Here is a 23,970-nt window from a genome sequence, read left to right as displayed (position 1 = left end):
GGTACTGAAGACTTGATTAGATTAAGTTAGCTTCCTTACAGTTAGAAACAGGCATTTGGCTCAACAAGTCCACACTGACCCTTCAAAGAGTAACCCACCCAGACCTATTTCCCTACACTTACTCTTGACTAATGCACCTAACACTGTGGACAATTTAGCATGGTCAATTCGCCTAACCTGCACATCTTTGGACAGTGGGAGGAAACCGGATCACCCGGAGGAAACCCATGCAGACACTGGGAGAATATTCTCCCACTGGAAGAATAGAACTCCACACAGACAGTCACCCAAGGTAGGAGTCAAACCCAGGTTCCTGGTGCTGTGAGGCAGCAATGCTCAGCACTGAGTCCAGGGACTCTCCAAACAAAAAATTGATTTGACTGAGGCCTGCTGATAACCATGACAGGCTTCCTTCTATTGTGGCAAGGCAGGCAGAAACTATAAAAGCCTCAAATCTCTGGCTGAGGAGGCAAAGCACAAAAAGGCTGTGTGTGAGTGAGTGAGTGCCACAAGAGTAAGTGAAGAGCCTGGAGATGCAGCCCAGTCCAGTCCATGAACTGGGTGTGTGTCCCTGAGCACTCAGTATCCTTCCTGTAGCATTACAACGAAAGTTATCACTGCAGCCCGATGTGCAGAAGTGTCATGTAACTGGATTGGAGATGTGTTATGAGTGTTCTTAGAAGCTAGCACATATCAGATACTAATGCATGTGAATATGGGGCGCATGTGGCTCGTGCTCATGGAGTATGCCCTGTGATTTTGGTGCCCAGTGCCAGAACAAACATGCTGATTTCGCCAGGAGCTCACTCTGGTTTCCAGTCGAATTCTCTCAACGTTCAGCTTGTTTAGCAAGTTTTTGCAAGACAGGAAGGTGAATATTAATGAGATGAGTTGGGCCCAAGTTGTAAAACAAACAATTATCCCCTTTAATTAGCAACACACGCTGCCAATTGAGAATCTCATCATGCTGCTTGTGAAAAGCATAAAAGATGGTACAAGTTGCTACTGTTGCGAGGATGGTTCTCAACAGACTTCTTGTTCAGTTCTACCATACATCACACTAGAGCTCACATAATTCGTGCCTCTATAAGATTCCACCTTTTGAGTGTGACTGTGTGTTGGTCTCTGTGTGCCTGTGTATGTGCCTTGCTGTCTGTGTATCTCTGTATGTACCTGTAACCTTTTGTTTGTTCTTCTGTGTGTCTAAATGCATGTTACTGTGTTTCTGTCTTTATTCTCTCTGCACCTTAACAAAAAAAGCAACACTTGAGACATTGTGTATTTGCACAGCATTTCCACTCAGTAGTTTGATCAGTTAGGTTCCAGAGGGAGAGCTGGAAGGGTCCTTCTTTTCTCTCACCCTTTCCTCATAAGACCTTCCCTCCATACCAGGCAACATCCTGGTAAATCTCCCCTGACCCCTTTCCAAAGCTTCCACATCCTTCCTAGAATACCAGAACTGTACACAATACTCCAAGTGTGGCTGCACCAGAGTTTTGTACAGCTGCAACATGACCTCATTGCTTCTAAACTCAATCCCTCTACCATTAAAAGCTAACACAGTGTATGCCATCTTCACAACCCTACCAACCTGGGTGGCACCTTGAAGGGATTTATGTACATGGACACTGAGATCTCTCTGTTCAACTATTCTACCAAGAATCTTACCATGAACCGAGTACTCTTTATTTCTGTGACTCCTTCCAAAGTGAATCAGCTCACACTTTTCTGCTTTAAACTCTATTTGCCACCTCTCAGCCCAGCTCTGCAGCTTATCCATGTCCCTCTGTAACCTGCAACATCCTTCAGCAATATCTACAACTCCACCAACCTTAGTGTCATCCACAAATTTACTAAGCCATCCTTATAAGCCCTCATCCAGGTCAATTATAAATATGACAAACAGCAGTGGCCCCAAAACAGATCCTTGCAGTACACCACTAGTAACTGAACCCCGGATGAACATTTCCTATCAACCAACACCCTTTGTCTTCTTTCAGTTAGCCAATTTCTGATCCAAATCACCAAATCACCCTCAATCCCATGCCTCCATTAGTCAGACAGAGTAACTGCCATCAAGACAGATCCAAGAAATTAGGAACACTCTCTATCAAAGGAACCTTTTCATATGAAACACATTTGCAGTGAAAGAAAGAAGACAACCCAGGGAAATCTTCAGCCGAAGAAGAAATATACTGACAATGACAGCCACTGTATGGTTTTGAAATTAAGTTAGTGTAATTTTAATAAGTGTTTATTGAAACAGTATATTATTGGAGGTAGTTAATAAGCAGTTAAGAGAAAGAGGGGTGTTTGGAGTTGTGAATAGATGTTGTTTAGTGTTCACGCTTCGAGGTAAATAATACATTAATATAATTTTCTTTAAATAGTGGAATTTGGGGCTTCTCTGTCACTCATATTTTAACAGATTATGGAGTGAGGTGAGCTTTTCTGAGCATTTGGTTTCATTAACAGAAGGGTTCATCGCTGTGTTGTAACAGTATTACAGTCTTGAGTCAAATGAGGTCAGTACTTATATTCATGAAATAAAATTTACAAAATAAATGTCTAAAAATTTCTGAGAAGAAAATTCCCTGAAAAGTGCCAATTACCTGATCATAAGCCAGAAACTTGATGCCAGTCTCTGGTGCTATCTTTGTCACATTCATTCCATTTCCTCTCCAGAGTGAGAGGTAGCCACCTTCTTCCACCATTGCCTTCCAGCTGCTGACCAGGTTCAGATGCTGTTTTGCAGCGTACACCTAGAGAAAAGGGTATCAGGATTGTTAACAACCAAACTCCCCTTTAATCTAATTTTATCTAATCTAATCTTACAATTTTATAAGGCAGTAGGGCAATGCTGTAACCTGGGGTTGAAATATCATGTTGTGAGGCACTGTTGTAATTGTGTGATCAAAGGAACTGCATTAACTAATCTCCAGTCATTTTGCACTTTAACCTGTGGCCAGTGAACTATTAATTATTTTTGCCAAGGCCCCAACAATCTCCTCCTGTAGTTATGCTGTAACCTGGGGTTGAAATATCATGTTGTGAGGCACTGTTGTAATTGTGTGATATAAAGCAGTGTTGTACAGCATTTTGCAATGTTGCAGTGTAATAGCACATGTTATAAAATGTATTGTAATTCAGTGTGCTATATTTTGTTGATTTATGCAATTGTTGTACTTCTCCCTTTAGTGACTGAGATAAGGTCAGCCAGCTGGACTTCAGAGAATATGAGTTCCCCAATTAGGGCTGTTAATCTGGTCCAATCAGGGAGTCCTGGCTGACAGATAAAAAGGGTGAGTGTCAGAGAGACTCTGGTGCTTGACTCTGGAATGAGGCAATACTAAAGTCAGAGATCATCTGTGTATAAATAAAGGGTGACTTGCTGAGTTATTTCACCCCATCACCCCCCCCCCCCCCCCCCCCCAACATAGTTGGGGCTGGTGGCATAGTTGTAAGTAAAATAAAATCCTGCTGTCAGAGAGAGACAACTGATGGTGGTTTAACCTGAAGGCCACCATGCCTCAGAAAATGAGAATGTAAATTTGCAAATATGAGTCTTGCATTGTAACCTCAGCCAGTACAGGAATTGAACCCACAATGTTTATGTCAATGAAAACCAGCCATCCAGCCAACTGAGTTAGTGGTTGATGTGACTAGCACTTAGAATCAAAAATAGCTAAGCACAAAAAGAAGCCAATCAGCCCATCAGGTCTGCATTGGCATTTTCAAAGGTCAATTCCCTGCTCTTTTCCCATTGGCTTGCATTTAAAGCTACAATTTCAGGTTGCATTCATCAGCTTTCCATACATTGCATTCCTAATGAAAACAACTTTTTATTCCAAGAGCTAAGATTGTTATTATTGCAAGGATAACAAGAATTTTGGGACAGCAGGTTAAATAAATGGGGTCATGTGATCTGTTCTGTACCCTGCCTGACAGTATGGTTTGATTGTTCAAGAGAAAAGCAAGGTTTAGATTGTTTTGATGGCGATAAGATGTAAAGTATTTATGACTGGAGACAATAGCAGATCTCTGTGAGTTTACCATGAGTAGACTTGAGTCTCCCAATGGGACTAAAGGATGCCAAATCCTCTGGATCTGATGGTCTGCATCCAAATGTCTGAAGGAAGTGAGTACAGAAAGAATGGGTTGTAATCTTCCAACATTTCAAAGACTCCAAAAATGCCTCAACAGGTTAGAAAGCTGCAAATCTATCACCACTATTCAAGAAATAAAAGAAACAGAAAGCTGCTAGTTTTTTGAAAATGTACCTGTAAACTGAAGTCCACAGCATTATTTCTGGAACTGAATGGCCTGTGCTTGCTGAGCTTATTCTCACATCCTTTGTTGAAAAAGACTGTGAAATTTACAATTCTCCACATTGCTGGCACTACTCCTATCCCTCAGGAGCATTAAAAAATTATGGCCAGTGCAATTTCCACCCTTACTCCCCTCAAGTATCATTGAACACTTTTACTTGATCATAGAATCATTGCGAGCTCATAAAGCCATAGAGTCATGCAACATAGAAACAAGACTTTCAGCTCACCATGTTTACGCCAACCAATGAACACCATTCACGTGGACCTGGTCCATAGTTTACTATGCCTGGCATTTTAAGTATTCATCCAGACGCTACCACTCTCTCAGGCAGCATGTTCCATATTTCTACCACCCTCTAGCTGAATTTTTTTTCTCAGAACGCCTCAAAGTCATTTGCTCCTCACCAGGTTATGCTCTCTGGTCTTAAACATATTTGCCCTAGGGAAAAGATTCTCACGATCTAAATTACCAATGCTCCAAGGAAAACATACTTAGCCTATCCAGTCTCTCCTCATAATCAAGACTTTCCATCCCAGACAATATCCTGGTGAGTCTCCTCTGCAACCTCTCCAGTGCAATCATGTCCTTCCAATACTGTGGCAACATACTGCATGCAATATTCCATCTGTGGCCTAACCAATATTTTATAAAGTAGTAAGAAGTCATCCTTGCTTGCTGCCTAATGAATGCAAGCATCCTGTATACCTTCTTCATTACTCTGTCTACCTGTGCTGATATCTTTAGGGATCTATGGACTTAACCACCAAGATCCCATTCTTCCTCAGTACTACTTAGGGAACTGCCATTCATTGCATATGTCCTTCCCTTTTTAGGCATTCCAAAATGTATCACCTTATACTTAGGATTAAATTCCATCTACAACTGTTCAGCCAATTTGCCAGCTGATTAATATCAGAATCTAACCCAACACCATCCTTCTCAGTATCGATTTTCATGTTATCTGCAAACTTACTAAATATACTTTCTACATTCACATTCAAGTTGTTAACATACATAACAAACAGCAAGGGTCTGAGCACCGATTCTTATGCTATACTGCTGATCACATGCTCCCAGTTATAAAGATAACCTTCCACCATCACCTGTTAGCTCCTATTTATAAATCAATTTTGGATCCAGTTTGCCAACTTGATTTGAATTCCATGGAATCTTATCTTTTAGACCAGCCTTTCATGCAGGATGTTGTCAAAGGTTTTACTGAAGTCTCTGTAAACCAAATCGAATGCACCACCCTCATCATTATATTAAGTCACCTTTCCAAAAAATTCAATTAGATTAATCAGACAAGATCTCCATCTAACAAATTCATGCTCACTATCACTGATCAATCCCTGCCTTTCAAAGTATGAATTATCCAGTCCTTCAGATTTTTTATCAGAATTACCCCACGCTGCTGATCTTCTTGATCAAAGGAACTGCATTAACTAATCTCCAGTCATTTTGCACTTTAACCTGTGGCCAGTGAACTATTAATTATTTTTGCCAAGGCCCCAACAATCTCCTCCTTTGTCTCCCATAACAGCCTTGGATATATGCATCTACACCATAGAAAAACACCTTTCAGCTCATTGTGTTTATACTGATCGAAATCACCCATCTAACTACTCTAATCCCATTTTTCAGCATTTGGCTCAATTGCCTATAATACCTTGTCATCATAAGTGTACATCTGGATGTAGGTTTGCTCACTGAGCTGGAAGGTTCGTTTTCAGACATTTCATCACCACACTAGATAACATCTTCAGTGGGCCTCTGGATGCAAGACTGGTGGTGTAGCCCACTTTCTATCTATACGTTTGAGTTTCCTTAGGTTTGCGATGCCATTTCATGTGGTGACATAATTTCCTATGGTGATGTCATTTCCTGTTCTTTTCCTCAGGAGTGGCAAATGGGATCCAAGTCAATGTATTTGTTGATAGAGTTCTGGCTGGAATGTCATGCTTCCAGGAATTCTCGTGTGTGTCTCTGTTTGGCTTGTCCTGGAATGGATGTGTTGCCCCAGTTGGGACATAGAGTACAAGAGCAACAAGGCGATGATAAATTTGTATAAAACACTTGTTGGACTTGAGCTGCGGTATTGTGTTAAATTTGGTACTGTACTGTAGGAAGGAATGTGAGTGCATTGGAGACAGTGTTGAGGTGATTTGCAAGAATGGTTCCAGTGATGAGAAGTTTCAGTTGTGAGGACAAATTGAAGAAGTTGGGACTGTTCTCTTTGGAGAGTAGAAAGATTTGATGAGATGCAGTAGGAGGGGTTTTCAAAATCACCAGCGGGCTACAGTGAGTAGGTAGGGAGATACTGTTCTTGCTTGTCAAAGGAACAAGAACCAGACAGCATAGATTTAAAGTCAGTTGAAGTGGTGTCCTTCCTCATCCGTATGTAAGGATGCTAGTGAGAGTGGGTCATGTCTTTTTGTGGCTAGTTGATGTTCATGTATCCTGGTGGCTAGTTTCTGCCTGTTTGTCCAATTTAGTGTTTGTTATAGTTCCTGCAAGTGCACATCTAAATGCTTAAATATGATGAGGGTTTCTGCTTCTATCACCCTTCCAGGCAGTGAGTTCCATATTCCCACTACCTTCTGGGTGAAAAAGTCTATTCCTCACATCGCCTCCATACTTTCTTTCCCTTACCTTAAATCTATGCCCCTTGGTCAATTATCGCTTCAACAAGGGGAAAAGTTTATTCCTGTCTGCCCTATCTATGTCTGTCATAACTTTATACATCTCAATCATGTTCCCTTTCAATCTCCTCTGCTCTAAGGAAAACAACCCAGTCTGACCAAATAAAATCTCTATTTTGAAGAAGAGTCACTGGACTCAAAATGTTAACTGTGCTTTCTCCCCACAGATACCGCCAGACTTGTTGAGTTCCTCCAGCAATTTTAGTTCGTTTTTCAGAATTTGAGCATCCACAGTTCTTTGTTTTATCCCAATTTCTCATCAAAACTGAAGCTCTCCAGCCCAGGCAACATCCTGGTAAATCTCCTTTGTATCTGGTATAGTGCTATCACATCACTTCAGTCCAAAGATCTGCAGGTCAAGTGGATTGGCGATGATAAATTGTCTAGTGCATCCATAGTTGTGTAGGCTAGGTGATGGAAAATGTAGAGTTACAGAGACAGGATTGGTGGGACGGGAGCTTGCGGGGTGGGTCTGGGTGGGATGCTCTTTGGAGGATTGGTGTGGCTAAATGGGCTGAATGGCTTGATCCCACACTGTAGGAATTATATGATTTTATGATTCTATAATGTGGATTATGGAACTGTACATAATAGTCTAGCTGTGGCCTAACCAACAATTTATACAGTTTTAGCACTACCTCCTCTTGAAGCTCTTAAATTTTATGTCTTGAAATTAAAGGCATATACCAATTTGTACACTTGTCCTAATCACTTAAGAGAATGGTGTACATACACACCAAAGTTCCTCTGATCCCCTTGCCTTGTTTGTCCTGCTCACCCAACATTTTTCCAGATTGAATTCCATTGGCCACTGATCAGGCCCTCTGACCAGTCTCTCTATAGCCTCTTGTAATCAAAAGCAATCCTCCTCACTATTTACAAAATCACCAATTTTTGTATCATCTGCCAATTAGTGATCAAGCCTCCTACATACATCTAAATCAATTATGTAAACCACAACAGCAAGGGCCTCAACTGAGACCCTGTCAGACCTCATTGTATCAGATTTCCAGTCAGAAAAATACCCCTCAACCATTACTCCTGGCTTCCTGCTATTCAGCCAATTCTAGACCCAATTTGCCCAATTTCTTTGGATCCCATGGGCTGTTTCCTTTACTATTAGTCACCCATGTGGAATCTTTTCAAAAGCCTTGCTGAAGTACAGGTAGGCTACATCAAAAGCATTGCCCTCATCTATACACCTGGTCAGCTCTTTGAAAAATTCAATCATGTTGGTCAGATATAACCTCCCCTAAACAAAATTATGCTGACTGTTCTTGATTAATCCCTGCCTCTTCAATTCTGTCCCTCAGAATTGCTTCCAATAGTTTCCCCAACACCAAGTTTAAATCGACTGGCCTTTAGATTCCTGATTTATTCCTTGTTCTTTCTTGAATAATGGTACTGTTAGAGCTGTCCGGATGAAAGGTTCCAACCTGAAACATTGACTCTCCTAGTCCTCTGATGCTGCTTGACTTGCTGTGCTTTTTCTAGCCCCACACTTTATCATCTCTGCCCATGGCTGAGCAGCATAAAATAGCTGATGATTGCCCATGGCAAAAGCAATAAAAACATGACTGACAGTAGTCTTGGGAAGATTTGGAAAATATTTACTTAATGAAACCTGTGGAAGTTTGAACAATAGTGGGTCCATGGATCCATGATAGCAGAACTGTGATGTGCATTTGCAATTGTTTACAAATAAGACATAGATAAGAACATTTCACACTACATTTAATTAACAAATCTCTCTTTAATTATTAATCAATCTGTTATAATACTACTAGTAGGTTTTAGCTAAAATCTGCCAAAAATCATAGTAGTAATAGATTCACCTATCCCAAAAAAAATCACTAAAAGCAATAGAGGAAAATATTTTCAAAAAGTCATGAAAGCAAACCAGTTTCAGACAGTAAAATCAGCCCCCATATCATTACAGGTAGAATCGAATCACAAGTAAAGAAACCAGGAGACATTGGAATGTGGGTTGAATGTATACATTGTAAGACACCCAAGGATAAAGATGGGGGTGCCTAGCAAACCGGCTGAGAAAGAAACTGCTAATGTAGTTTCTGTAGTCTAATGTGAAAAGCCTGAAGAAGGGAGATAAGAGAGTCTGGTAAACATCATGAAGCCCATGGAGGATCAGAGGTTCATCTCTAGCCACGCAGTCATATGATTAATTAAATGCATTTCCAATTAAACTAATTAATAATATTGATTTGAGAATGTTAAAGGCAGGATGAAGTAAATGTGTATCGTTTCTTTATTTGGGAAAGAGTTCTCTGGATTTTCAGAGGGTAATTTGAATAAACTCTTTGATACTGGAAATGAACTATGGTGAGGCAATACATTAGCTTAGTGGTTAGCACTGCCACCTCACAGCATCAGGGCCCTGGGTTTGATTCCACTGTCTGTGTGGAGTCTGCACTTTCTCCCCATATCTGAGTAGTTTCCTCCCACAGTATAACAATGTGCAGGTTAGGTGGATTGACCATGCTAAATAGCCCATAGTGTCTAGGGATGAGCCAGCTAGGTGGGTTAGCCATGAGAAATGCTGGATTATAGGGAGAGGGTAGGGGGAGCTGGGTATGCGTGGGCTGATCTTCAGAGGGTCAGTGTGGACTTGATGGACCAAGTGGCCTGCTGCCACACTGTACGGATTTTATGATTCCTGGGTGTCGAGTGAATCATTTGGTCATTTTACCCCAAGAGTAACACATTGGCTGTCCTGCAGTCCTCTGGCACCTCTGCTATGGCCAGAGAAGAATTGAAAAGTTTTGCCAATGCCCTTGCTATTTCCTCCCTTGCCTCAACCAAAAACCTGGGATACATTTCATCTGGTCCTAGAGATTTATCTACTTTTAAGCAATCACACCACTCAGAACGTCTTCTCTATCTATGCAAATTTCCTTAACTGCATCACAGGCTTTGTCCTTCATTTCTATCATATTCCCTCTTAATAGTGAACATCGACTCAAAGTATTAATTTAGAACCTACCGACATCCTTTGGCTCCACGTACATATTGCCATTGTGATCATTAATGGGTTCTGTTATTTCCCTTATTATCTTTTTACCCTAATGTACCTATAAAACAACTTAAGATTTTCCTTTATTGTACCTGCCAGTATTCTTTTATATCCTCTTTCATCTCTCCTAACCTCTTTAAGTCCCTCTTGCACAATTTATACTTCTTTAAGTCTTCTGCTGTTTGAGTCCTTGTCATCTGCCGTAAGCCTCCCTTCTTCTCTTAATCCAATGGCATGTATCCCTGGGTATCCAGGGTTCATGGGATTTATTGGTCCTCCTCCTTTTCTTTATTGGAACATGTTGGGCCCTGTACTCTCCATGTTGTCTTCTTGAATGCCTTCCACTGGTGTGAGATACGTTTACCTGAAATGATCTGCTCCCAGTCCACTTTCGCCAAATCACATCTGATCATACTTTCCAGTTGAGAACTTTGATTTCAGGCCCATCCTGTCCTTTCCCATAGCAATTTTGAGTCTTAAAAGGCTGCCTGAATGTGTTGTAATAATTCTGCTCCCTCCAAAGATTTCAAACAATGACTACCCCAGTTAATGTTGGGGAAGCTGAAATCCCATACTATCACAACGCTATCACTTGTACACATCTCTGAAATTTGCCTACACATCTATTCTTCTATTTCTGTTAGGGGGCCTAAATACACCTAGCAGTGCTCATAAATGCTCCATAGTGAATTCACCTGCAGATCCTGCACTTATCAACTTTAATAATAATCAGTGTAATACTTTCTCCTTATCACTTTTAAATTCAGCAGCATTTCAGGGCAAGTGGTAATGTGATTGGTTTAGTAATCCAGAGCCCATATTAATATTCTGCAGACACAGGTTCAAATTCTACCTTGACAGATGGTGAAAGTTTACTATAATAAAAATATCTGGAATTAAAAAATAGACTAATGGTGACCATGGGGGAATGGTATGGCTTAGTGGTATTAAATCTCAACTATTAATTCAGAGACTCAATTAATGTTTTAGCAATTTAGGTTTGAATCCTACCATAGCAGAAGATGCTATTTGAATTCAGTAAAAATCTGGAATTAAGGGTCTATTGATGACCATGTTATCAATGTTGGAAAGGCCTATCTGGTTCAGTAATTCCCTTTAGGGAAACAAACTGCCACCCTTACCTGCTCTGGCTATACCTGATTCCAGATCCACGTCAATCTGTTTGACTCTTAACTGCTCTCTCAGCAATCAGAGATAGAAATATAGAAACATAGAAAATAAGTGCAGAAGTAGGCGATTCAGCCCTTTGAGCCTGCACCACAATTCAGTATGATCATGGCTGATCATGCAATTTCATATCCCATTCCCGCTTTCTCTCTCTCCCTTTTGAACACTTTAGCAGCAAGGACCACATCCAGCTTCCTCTTGAACATATCTAATGAACTGGCCCCAACATCTTCCTGTTCCACAGGTTCACAATGAATGAAGAAGTTCTTCCTCATCTCAGTCCTGAATGGTTTACCCCTTATTCTTAGACTATGACCTCAATTTCTGCACTTCCCCCAACATCTAGCCTGTCCAGTCTCATCAGGATTTCATATGTTTCTACCCTCATTCCTCTAAACTCCAGTGAGTACAAGCCCAGCCAATCCAGTCTGCCTTCATACATCAGTCCTGCCACCCTGGGAATCAGTCTGGTGAACCTCCACGGGACTCCCTCAATAACTAGAATGTCCTTCCTTAGACTAGGAGACCAAAACTGCAAACAATACTCAAGGAGTGGCTTCATCAAAGCAGGTGCATTGTTTGCGGAGCAATGGACCACTGGGCAAGGAGTGTCCACGCAGACAGCCTCAGTCAGCCCTGGAGGCTGGACAGCAGGATGACTGACGGGGGAAGGCTAAGGTGGAGGTGGGCAGTCCACAAGGGACAGGTAAACCTCTTTCCTTTATGTTTGGCAATGAAGACTCGCTTATGCTAATCTCTTCTACTAGAGTTCATTAGATGGGTCGGTGTTTGTACAATGTGTGCAGGAGGGTTTCCTGACACAATATGTCGACAGGCCAACAAGAGGGGAGGCTATATTGGATTTGGTTCTAGGTAATGAACCAGGCCAGGTGTTGGACTTGGAGGTAGGTGAGCACTTCGGGGACAGTGACCACAACTCGGTGACTTTTACTTTAGTGATGGAGAGGGATAATCGTGTGCCGCAGGGCAAGAGCTATAGCTGGGGGCAGGGAAATTATGATGCAGTGAGGCATGACTTAGGATGTGTGGATTGGAAAAACAGGCTTCAAGAGAAGAACACTAATGAGATGTGGGGAGTGTTCAAGGAGCAGCTACTGCGTGTCCTCGATAGGTATGTACCAGTCAGGCATGGTGTAAAGGGCCTTGTGAGGCAGCCGTGGTTTAGTAAGGAATTGGAGTCCCTTGTGAAAGGGAAGAAGGCGGCATATGTAAAGATGAGGCGTGAAGGTTCAGTAGGGGCGATTGAGAGTTATAAGGTAGCCAGGAAGGAGCTAAAGAGGGAGCTAAGAAAAGCGAGAAGGGGACATGAAAAGTCTTTAGCTGGTAGGATTAGGGAAAACCCAAAGGCTTTCTATAGGTATGTCAAGAATAAAAGGATGACTAGGGTAGGTATCGGTCCAGTCAAGGATAGTAGTGGGAAGTTGTGTGTGGAGGCGGAGGAGATTGGAGAGACATTAAATCAGTACTTTTCATCAGTATTCACTCAGGAACAGGACACTGTTGCTGATGTGAATATGGAATCACAAATAATTAGAATGGATGCCCTGGAAATATGCAGGGAAGAGGTTTTGGGAATATTGGAAAGGATGAATATAGATAAGTCTCCTGGGCCTGATGGCATTTACCCCAGGATCCTATGGGAAGCTAGGGAGGAGATAGCAGAGCCATTGGCCTGGATTTTTATGTCATCGTTGTCAACAGGAATAGTACCAGAGGACTGGAGGATAGCGAATGTGGTCCCATTGTTCAAGAAAGGGAGTAGGGATAGCCCTAGCAACTATAGGCCAGTGAGTCTGACTTCAGTGGTGGGCAAAGTCTTAGAGAGAATGGTAAGGGATAAGATTTATGAACATCTGGGTAGGAATAACGTGATCAGGGATAGCCAGCATGGTTTTGTGAAGGGCAGGTCGTGCCTCACAAACCTTATTGAGTTCTTTGAGAAGGTGACCAAGGAAGTGGATGAGGGTAAAGCAGTAGATGTTGTGTATATGGATTTTAGTAAGGCGTTCGATAAGGTTCCCCATGGTAGGCTAATGCTAAAACTTCGGAGGTATGGCATTGAGGATACATTAGAGGTTTGGATTAGGAATTGGCTGGCTGGAAGGAGACAGAGGGTAGTAGTTGATGGATTATGTTCATCTTGGAGCGCAGTTACTAGCGGTGTACCACAAGGATCTGTTTTGGGACCATTGCTTTTTGTTATCTTTATAAATGATCTAGAGGAAGGACTTGAAAGCTGGGTAAGCAAGTTTGCGGATGACACAAAAGTCGGTGGAGTTGTGGATAGTGAGGAAGGAAGTGGTAGGTTACAGCGGGATATAGATAAGTTGCAGAGCTGGGCGGAAATGTGGCAAATGGAATTCAATGTAGCTAAGTGCGAAGTCGTTCACTTTGGTAGGAATAACAAGATGATGGATTACTGGGCTAATGGTAGGCTACTTGGTAGTGTGGATGAGCAGAGGGATCTTGGTGTCCATGTACACAGATCTCTGAAAGTTGCCACCCAGGTAAATAGTGCTGTGAGGAAGGCATATGGTGTACTGGGCTTTATTGGCAGAGGAATTGAGTTCCGGAGTCCTGAGGTCATGTTGCAGTTGTATAAGACTCTGGTGCGGCCTCATCTGGAGTATTGTGTGCAGTTTTGGTCGCCATACTATAGGAAGGATGTGGAAGCTTTAGAACGAGTGCAGAGGAGGTTTACCAGGATGTTGCCTGGAATGGTAGGAAAATCTTATGAGGAAAGGCTGAGGCACTTGGGGCTGTTCTCATTGGAGAAGAGAAGGTTTAGGGGAGATCTGATAGAAGTGTATAAGATGATTAGGGGTTTAGATAGGGTAGATACTAAGAACCTTTTACCGCTAATGGAGTCAGGTGTTACTAGGGGACATAGCTTTAAATTAAGGGGTGGTAGGTATAGGACAGATGTTAGGGGTAGATTCTTCACACAGCGGGTTGTGAGTTCATGGAATGCCCTGCCCGTATCAGTGGTGAACTCTCCTTCTTTATGGTCATTTAAGCGGGCATTGGATAGGCATTTGGAAGTTATTGGGCTAGTATAGGTTAGGTAGGATTCGGTCGGCGCAACATCGAGGGCCGAAGGGCCTGTACTGCGCTGTATCCTTCTATGTTCTATGTTCTATATTAACCTTACAGGCACTGAAACATGTCCCACCTCTATATTGAGCACTGAGATTGTGGAGAATGGACCATATGTTCAGTATAACAATGACGCGTATAAGTCAATGCCTACTTCTATGTTATATGTGGAAGGTGGACCAGTTACCTTTTTGGTAGATACAGGAGCAACATATTCAGTCCTTAAATCAAACAGTTCAGAGAGTCGATGCAAATAAAGATAAGCGGAAGGTTCCTGAACTCAATGGGTGCATCAAGAATTGTGATACGAGATTTACTGCATCCCTGTTGTGCAAAACCAGTAATGGGGAAGCATTCCAATTCTGATTTCTGTTATCGGAATTCTGTCCTTTAAATCTGATGGCTTGGGATCTCATAGTGATACTGGGGTTGGATTTATTCAGTACCCCGACGGGCTTGCAGGTAATATGAAAAGAAGATTTACCAGTGCAGGCTGTAAAATACGACCCACAACCCCTGATGTATGTCTATACGTGGTGATTAAGCCATAGAGCGATAAGTTCAGTGAGCGATTCACTTGCCCTGGAAGCAAGTAACCATGTTAAAATCCAGTTAACACCGATTTTCTTGCTAGAGATATGCTGCACTGCACAGCACACATACACCGCTATGGCCCTGACGAATCATTTGAGACGGACTGGTTTAGGAGATTGTTTTATCCAGATCAGTTGTTATTGTGCGAATTTTATTGGAGTGATCACAGATGCACAGAGAGTGTGACAGCAAGTAAACCCTGTCTTTTTCATGTGGAAGGCTCCGCTCCTCAAGTGTCATTGGTGAGGGTGTCCAGTGACAGGTGGCAGGATTTGGGACCATGGATACCAAAGGCACATGGGTCTTATGGGACGATGGGTATCTGGTTCAATGAAGATATGCAGACATATAGGAAGAAACTAAATTGGCTAACTCAGGCAGATAGGGCAGTCCAGATAACCCCCGCTAGCACTGAAGAGCGTCGGAGGGTAGCCTGGTGTTTTCCTAAGGTAGAAGTCTTGAATCCAAGACTGAGAAAGGTCCCTACTCAGTTGTGGGCAATACGAGGCTGTGAACCCATAAGATTAACCCAAAGTCTGAGTATCGCCCTTGTAAAGCACAATACTCGTTAAAACCCTAGGCTGTAGCAGTCTTTGAATCCCTCCTAAAGGCTGGAATGATAATCCCCTGTGAAAACTCACCGGTGAGAACCCCAATTTTTCCAGTCAAAAAGGCAAATATTCCCAGTGAACCGGAGGAATGGAGATTTGTTCAAGACCTGCAGGCAATCAACAACGCTGTTGTTCCACACGCCCCAAATGTTCCCAACCCCTATACTATATTGGCTCAAATTCCACCAGACAGTAAATGGTTCTCCATTGTGGATATAGCAAATGTCTTCTCTAGTGTACCGGTACACCCAGATAGAGAATTTTGGTTCGCTTTTTCATTCAAAGGGAAATCATATACCTTCAAGCGACTTTGTCAAGATTACTGTGAGTCCCCCACCATACATACTCATGATTTGGATCGGCTCAGGCTTGGAGGGCCGAAGGGCCTGTTCCTAGACTGTAAATTTTCCTTGTTCTTTGTTGTTTATTCAGTTCCTCAGTCATTTCATTGTATCCCACTACTATCTCCCCAGCGTCATTTTTCAGCAGCCCAGTGTCCACTTTTGCCATGTTTTTCTTCCTTTATATATCTAAAGAAACTCTTACAGTCTTCCTTTACATTCCTGGATAGCTTACCCTCATACTTAATCTTCTCCCTCCTTATTTGTTTTTTTGCCCTCTGTTGGTCTTTGCAAATTTCCCAATACTCTGGTTTCACATTGTCATTCACCACGTTAAATGCTTTCTCATGAAATGATATATTGAACAAACATTGATTGCTGTTCAGTCTTTTGTTCAATATATTATTTCAGCTGCATGACACTGTGACTTTTTGTTAAAAATTCTGTGTCTTATTGTCCTGCTCCACAGCTACCTGATGAAGAAGCAGTGCTCTGAAAGCCAGTGCTTCCAGATCAGCCTGGTGTTCTGTGATTTTTAACTTTGTCCATCTCAGTCCAACACTGGCTCCTTCACATCATTCTTATAGCTGGGTTGAGATCACTACCCAAAAGAAGGGAAAAGTGATAATATTAAAAGATCCAGACAAAGAGTTGGATGACAGAATAAGAACAGAAATTTTCAAAATATCTCTAAAACAAGAACAATGGGCTGAATGGTCTCTGTATTATAATTTATGCTCCTTAAACAGGAGGCAGTAGTGGTCATTTGATCTCTTGTGTCTCATTTAAGAGCATCATGACTGATTTGATTGTAACTCCAACCCCACAATTCCATCTACCCTAGATATCTTTTCACCACCTTGCTTTCCAAGAATCTCTTGACATCTGGCTTAAAAGTTTCTACTTCCATTGCCTTTTGAGGAAAACCGTTACCTTTTTCTAATGAAAAAAATGTTTTGCTTCATCCCTATTTTAAATGAACAACCCTAATTCTGAAACCATAACCTCGAGTCCAAGATTCTCCCATCAGAGTTAGGGTGGGGATAATGGTGGACTAGCAATCCAGAGACTCAAGTAGTATTCTGGAATCTGGGTTCAAGTCCCACAATGATGGAAATTCAATTATTTTAAGACATTCAAGCGAACATTGGATGATTATTTAGATAGAAATGGTATACAGGGATGTGGGGAAAAGGCAGGAGATTGGCACTAGGTGATAGAACTCGTGCAGACACGAAGGGCTAAATGGACTTCTTTGGCGCCATAACAATTCTGTGATTCTATGAAGAGGAACTATCCTCTCCACTGGCTTATTCCAGCTGTTTGTCTGGTAGACCTTCTTTGAACTCCTTTCAATGCATTTATATCCTTGCTTAAGTAAAAAGACCAATACTGTACACTGTTAAAAATCACACTACACCAGATTATAGTCTAACAGGTTTATTTGGAAGTCCTAGTTAGACTATAACCTGGTGTTGTTGGATTTTTAACTTTGTCCACCCCAGTCCAACACCAGCACCTCCAAGTCAATACGGTACGCAAGTATTCCAGATATGGTCTAGCCTGTACCTTGTTGAACTGAAGCATGACCTTCCTCTTTTGCATTCAATCCCCCTCACAAAAACAAAATATTCGTCACATTTTACTACTTATTGAATGCACTGGCATTTTACCCTTTTATAATTCTTATATTAGAACATGCAGACCCCTCAACATCTCACAGCTCAGTCAATTACTTTAATTTCCTCTTTGCCACCCATATCCACATTTTACCTGAATGTAGATTTTGAGTCGGTCAAGTGGGGCAGTTGAGGTACGGGACACTGCTCCTGCCATCGCTCCTGCTAGCAACTGCTTCCACCAGGTTGTCACATACGGCTCAGAATTTAGGGATTCTGAGAATAAGAACCCTCCGTACATGTCTGAGTCATAGTAATGATTCTGTAAGCAGAAGAGGTGAGGTTAAAAAATGCCTTTGAATCCTCTAAAAATGTTTCTCCATTCTTTCTCCCCAGAGGCAAGTGTTGACATTTAAGTTCAGTGTGTAAGGGACACCAGCTGAATAATTGACCAACAAGTGTGGCTGGGGAGCACATTAAGAGAAGAACCTCTCAGACAATGATTCCTTTGCACTGTCAGTAGAGGTCCATCCATTGAATTTGCATGTCAGCGCATTGGTCAGTGGCTGTGTTTGTTGACACCATGGAGCACGCGTGCTATTCCATGTGAATACACAGACATGCACTAATGGAGTGGTAGAGGTTGAATAGACCAGGGATAGTGACGTGATTGAGCTGAGGGTTGAGAGAGATCGGGCAAGGAACTGAAGGAGAATACATCATCTGGGGAAGACAAGACATTGGGTAGTGTTCTGATACCTGAGAACCAATCACACATTTATTGGCAGGCAAAAGGTCTCTTCCATTGGTAACTGTCATTAGTCTACAGACCAATGAACTTGTTTCCAAATGGATCTGCACCTGCACACCATCTCAGCTCCAAATCACCTGCAACACAAACTTTAATTTACAGCTTGTTCAAGCAAAATAACAAGACATGGTCCTTAAAGGTCTTGTTATTACTGCTATCAATACCACAATCAACAAAGAAGAAACATACACCCAGCTCAGTGTAACATCACTCCCATTAGTTCTGGATGTCTGGTCCTCACCTCTTCTCCTGTTCTAACAAGTCTTTTCTTCTCAAAAGTCATTCCTTTTTCTTTTCCTTGTTTACTACTTATTGTTATAAATGGGAGTGGTTGTAACTCTGGTGTCCATGACAATAATATCACAATCGCTAGTGGTAGGACACTGCCACATTTCCTCAGATCCCATTGCCCCATCATCTTTTAAGCTGCTGATCAACAGCCGCAGAAGTAAAGAGCCACATTCACCCAAAAATAACAACTGAAGGTGCACCAAAACAAATGGCTTCTGTTGTCATCACAGCATGTATATGTGTCCCGATACACCAAATCCAAGGTAGTCAATTCCATTCTGGTGGCCAAGACTGGCACCGATGCACCTCCCCCCACTAAAATGACACTACCCTGAACCCCACAGCAGGGGTGTTCACTAATAGCTAGTGCCACCATTGCTGTCAGTGAGGTGGGAGGTGAAAGGAAGGCAGAGCGTAAAGCTAAACCCCTGAAGGCAACGGACACAGGGCATGCTCCCAGGCAGCTCCAGACCTACTGTGCCCCCACAAGGTTTACGCCTTGGGCTGTGTCACTACTCCATAGTTCCCCATTACCCAACCCTGTGACTATAAGATTCCAGCAATAGGGCCATACCAGTGACACCCTGGCAGAGGTGTACTGAGAATGAGTCACCATGGTCTTCCCCAAGCCCATCATTCCCTCACTGTTTCATTTTTGTGTAAAGACTTGGGTAAGGAGGAAGAAGAGGTTAGAAGAGAGGGGTTTTTTGGAGAGGAGAGGCCACCAGCATCTGAAAGAGGTGTTATTTCTTGAAGGGGAGGATTTTGTTAACTGCGGATTCAGTTATTGTGACTCCCTTGAGTCCATGCTACAAGCCCTTGGACAGTTGGTAGAGTTATTCAGACCAGATACGTCAAGAGTTGCAGCTTTTATAGAACTTTTTTATAGAACAGTAACAGTACCCGCGCAACTTTATCAACAGATGCCTAAGAGATAGACCACGGAACGAGGACATGCCACAACCAAAAGGACTAGCCACATTACCATACATCAGGAGCGTTTCAGAACTGACAGCCAGACTACTGCGACCCTTAGGACTCATAACGGCACACAAACCAACAGCCACGCTCAGACAACAACTCACTAGAACAAAGGACCCGATACCTAACATGAGCAAAACTAATGTAGTTTACAAAATACCATGCAAGGGCTGCACAAAACACTACATAGGACAAACAGGAAGACCGCTAACAATCCGCATACATGAACATCAACTAGCCACGAAACGACACGACCAGCTATCCCTAGTAGCCACACACTCAGACAACAAGCAACATGAATTCGACTGGGAAAACACTACTATCATAGGGCAAGCCAGACAGAGAACAGCCAGGGAATTCCTAGAGGCATGGCATTCATCTACAAACTCCATCAACAAACACATCGACCTGGACCCAATATACCAACCACTACAGCGGACAGCTGAAACTGACATCCGGAAGCGGCAAGGACAGACCACTATAAATACCGGAAGAAACATCAAAGAAGCACTTCGCAGGAGGCTCCAGAGCACTGATGATGTCGCCTAGCCAGGGGACGAAACGTTTGCAACAAAAACTTCCAGCTCGGCGAACAGAACCACAACAACGAGCACCCGAGGTACAAGTCTTCGCACAAACCTAGAACAGTACAACACAGTACAGGTCCTTTGGCCCTCGATGCTGTGCTGGCCTTTTGTCCTACTCTATAATCAGACTAACCAACTTACCCTACATTTTACTATCATCCATGTGTCTCTCTGAGAATTGTTTAAAAGTCCCTAATCTATCTGACAACCACCACTACTGGCAGTGCATTCCACACACCTACCACTCTCTGTGTAAAGAACCTATCTCTGATATCTCCCCTAAACCTTCTACCAATCACCTTAAAATTATGCTCCCTTGTGATAGTCATTTCTGCCCTGGGAAAAAGTCTCTGGCTATCCACTCTATCTATGCCTTTCATCATCTTGTACATATCCATCAAGCCACCTCTCTTCCTTCTTCACTCCAATGAGAAAAGCCTTAGCTCAGTCAACCTTTATTCATAAGACATGCTTTCTGGTCCAGGCAGCATCCTGGTAAATTTCCTCTGCACTCTCTCTAAAGCTTCCACATCGTTCCTATAATGAGGCAACCTAAACCGAACACAATATTCCATGTGTGGTTTAACAGGGCTTTCTAAAGCTGTAGCATAACCTCGTGATTCTTAAACTCAATCACCCTGCTCTTGAAAGCCAACACACCATATGCCTTCTCACAACCCTATCAACTTGGGTGGCAACTTTGAGGGATATATGGATGTTGACCACAAGATCCGTCTATTCCTCCACACTGACAAGAATCCTGCCTTTAACCCTGTAATCTACAGCTGAAAATGTGTTGCTGGAAAAGCGCAGCAGGTCAGGCAGCATCCAAGGAGCAGGATAATCGACGTTTCGGACATGAGCCTTTCTTCAGGAATGAGCCCTTACTGAAGAAGGGCTCATGCCTGAAATGCCAATTCTCCTGCTCCTTGGATGCTGCTTGACCTGCTGCAATTTTCCAGCAAGACATTTTCAGCTCTGATCTCCAGCATCTGCAGTCCTCACTTTTTCCCTGTAACCTACATTCAAATTCAACCTTCCAAAATGAATCACTTCTCATTTTTCCAGTTTGAACTCAATTTGCCACCTCTCAGCCCAGTTCTGCATCCTGTCAACATCCCATTACAACCCACACATTACCCACAACTGCAGCAACCTTCATGTGATTGACAAATTTACTAACCCACCCTTCCACTTCCTCATCCAAGTCATTTATAAAAATCACAAAGAACAGAGGTCCCAGAACAGATCCCTGTGGAACACCACTGGTCACCAAGCTCCAGACTGAATACTTTCCATTATTACCACCCTCTGTCTTCTATAGGCCAGTCAATTCTGTATCCATATAGCAAAATTTCCCTGTATCCCATGTTTCCTTACTTTCTGAATGAGCCTGAATGGGGAACCTTATCAAACACCTTGCTGAAATCCATATACACCACATCCACCGCTCTACCCTCATTAATGTGTTTGTCACAGCCTCAAAGAATTCAATAAGGTTGGTGAGGCATGACCCACCCCTCACAAAGCGATGCTGACTATCTGTAATCAAACCATGTTTTTCAAAAAATCTTAAATTCTGTCTCTCAGAATCCACTTTGGACATTCTAATATTGTTGGATCATTGGGTAATGGCTAGGATAGGTAAGATCTTTCAGCTTCCCTCCCAGATCTTCATACTGAGCACCTCAGTCCAGGAGTGGAGGACCTTTTCCCCGGGAGGTGATGACCCAGTACTGGGAGGAGTGCAAACCTCCAAGACCCTGCCACCCGATAACTCCTGCCCCCACCTCATCCCAGTGAAGGCCATCTTGAAACAGCCTGAAGGAGAAAGAGGAACATAGCCAACTAGTGGTACCGAACCAATCCCTACTCTCTCAGTGGGACAGGGGTCAACACTGAGGATGACCACCCAGTGGAGGATAAGGGCTCACCCATGGACTTTGGTGACAATGCAAAATTTATATCCCCCAAAATTCTGGATTTCCAATGCCCCCACACACTCCATACCCAGCTTCTAGTCATTCAACACTGAGGACATCCAAGAGTTCCTGAGGGAGCTTCTTGAACTTCAGTCCAATTGGTCTTGGATTGAAGGAATCATTTAAAACTGGTCTTTGGTCTATCCTGGTAGTTCAGAACACCTAGAAGAAAGTGAGGACTGCAGATGCTGGAATACCAGAGTTGAAAAATGTGGTGCTGGAAAAACACAGGAGGCCAGGCAGCATCCGAGGAGCAGGAGAATCGATGTTTCGGGCATAAGCCCTTCTTCAGACTACCACCTGGAATGCACTGGAATACTGGAACAGCACATTCCCCAGGTGGACTCCAGAAGGAGACAAGGGCTTTGTGTGCTCCATGCACTGAGGGCATTGTTCATGTGAGCATTGTGCCTTTGGCATGAAGACAATAATAGCCAACCTCAACATCGATGGCAACAGGAAGCTACAACTCAGGTTCCAGTATGCAATGTGTTTCCTGCAGGAAACCCGTACCACCACAAGAGATTAAACCACTTGAGTCCTGTAGTAGCAAGGAGTGCTCTACATGAGTCACCTTTTCTCCAATTCTGGTGGGGTTACTAGCTTGTTGGCACCAGATTTTCAGCTGGAGATCTTGAGGGTCAAGGGGCCAATGCCAGGTCGTTTGCTCATCAGATGGTCCAAAAAGGAGGTGTGGTATTTTGTTTTGTAAATGTGTATGCTCCTCTGGTCAGAGCAAGGCAAATGCACTTCTTTGAAGAAGTGTCCACTCACTGCATCTCCTTCAACAAAGGCCAGTGAGATATTCACAGGAGAAAGTTTAACTGCACCTTTGTATGCCAGAACCGTGGCAGCACCCAGATTGGTCTAATGTCAAGCAGGAGGTTGAGGCACCAGGTCAAATCCTTCAACCTGGTGGACAACTGGAGAAATCTCTCTCCTGACTCCTTGACTTTTACTTTTGTGAGGCCTTGAGTCAGAGTTTCAAGAATCATAACATTGGTGTATGTTGTCTGAGTTCTGGTGAATGGCATGAAACATGTGCCATGCACGGACCACCACATCATTCCATGTCAGGGTGAGGACGAGCTTTTGCAGGATTTGTTCTGTCAGTTTTGGGCCAACTAGAAAAGGAAGCAGATAGCTTCCCACCTTGAGGGTATGGTGGAATGTGGGCAATGGTCACACCCACGACTGTCAGCAGTTCGCAAGAGTGTCAACAAAGAGGCAGAAATCCAGGATTGAGGAACTGAAGAAGGAGGTGCTTGACCTGGAGTCATGTCTCAGTCTGTTCAAAGAGGACCCAGACTTGCAGAGCAAAGAGAACAAGAACACACTCCAAGACCTGCAGCTTATCAGGTCCTGGGTTACATACGTGAGATCGCAAATCTGAGTCTCCTGGGATCTGGACCAAGGCACATCCTTTTCCTACTCACCGGGAGAAAGGCATGGGATTCCACCAGCAGTTGGCCACCGTCTCAGGTCCGGAGACCACCAGGACCCAGACCATAGCCTACTACATGCTTCTATATTCTCTCTGAATCCGTCCAGCGAGGATACTCACAGAGTTTATGGGAGGACTTACTGCAGGTCAGTCCGAAGAATGCCAGGATGCTTGATGCTCCCATCACCTAGAGGAGCTGACTTGGCTCTCACCTGAATCTCAAGGGGCAATCTGCAGGTCTGGATGGGTTTACCATGGAGTTCTTCATGGAATTCTGGGACATTGTGGAGAACAATTGAGTGATCACTGGAGGAATATTTTACGGCCAGAGAGCCTTTC

At 43.0% G+C, this 23,970-nt stretch overlaps 1 protein-coding gene across 1 annotated transcript in view; it reads right to left on the bottom strand.

The window, feature by feature from the left end:
* LOC132834231 (mitochondrial adenyl nucleotide antiporter SLC25A23-like) overlaps positions 1–23,697 on the bottom strand; it is a 61,846-nt gene extending 38,149 nt beyond the window's left edge. The window contains exons 1-4 of the mRNA XM_060852894.1: positions 23,624–23,697; positions 22,485–22,683; positions 17,690–17,857; positions 2,613–2,762 (exon numbers count right to left, since the gene is read on the bottom strand). Coding sequence (XP_060708877.1) covers positions 2,613–2,762; positions 17,690–17,857; positions 22,485–22,683; positions 23,624–23,697 — 591 coding nt within the window. The remainder of the gene's footprint in view (positions 1–2,612; positions 2,763–17,689; positions 17,858–22,484; positions 22,684–23,623) is intronic.
* Between the last annotated feature and the right edge of the window lie 273 nt (positions 23,698–23,970).

The sequence above is a fragment of the Hemiscyllium ocellatum genome, chromosome 39 (assembly GCF_020745735.1).
Source record: "Hemiscyllium ocellatum isolate sHemOce1 chromosome 39, sHemOce1.pat.X.cur, whole genome shotgun sequence".
In the NCBI taxonomy this organism is placed as follows: Eukaryota; Metazoa; Chordata; class Chondrichthyes; order Orectolobiformes; family Hemiscylliidae; genus Hemiscyllium; species Hemiscyllium ocellatum.
The sequence above is the reverse complement of the archived record's forward strand: the minus strand, read 5'-3'. Positions and strand labels throughout refer to the sequence as shown.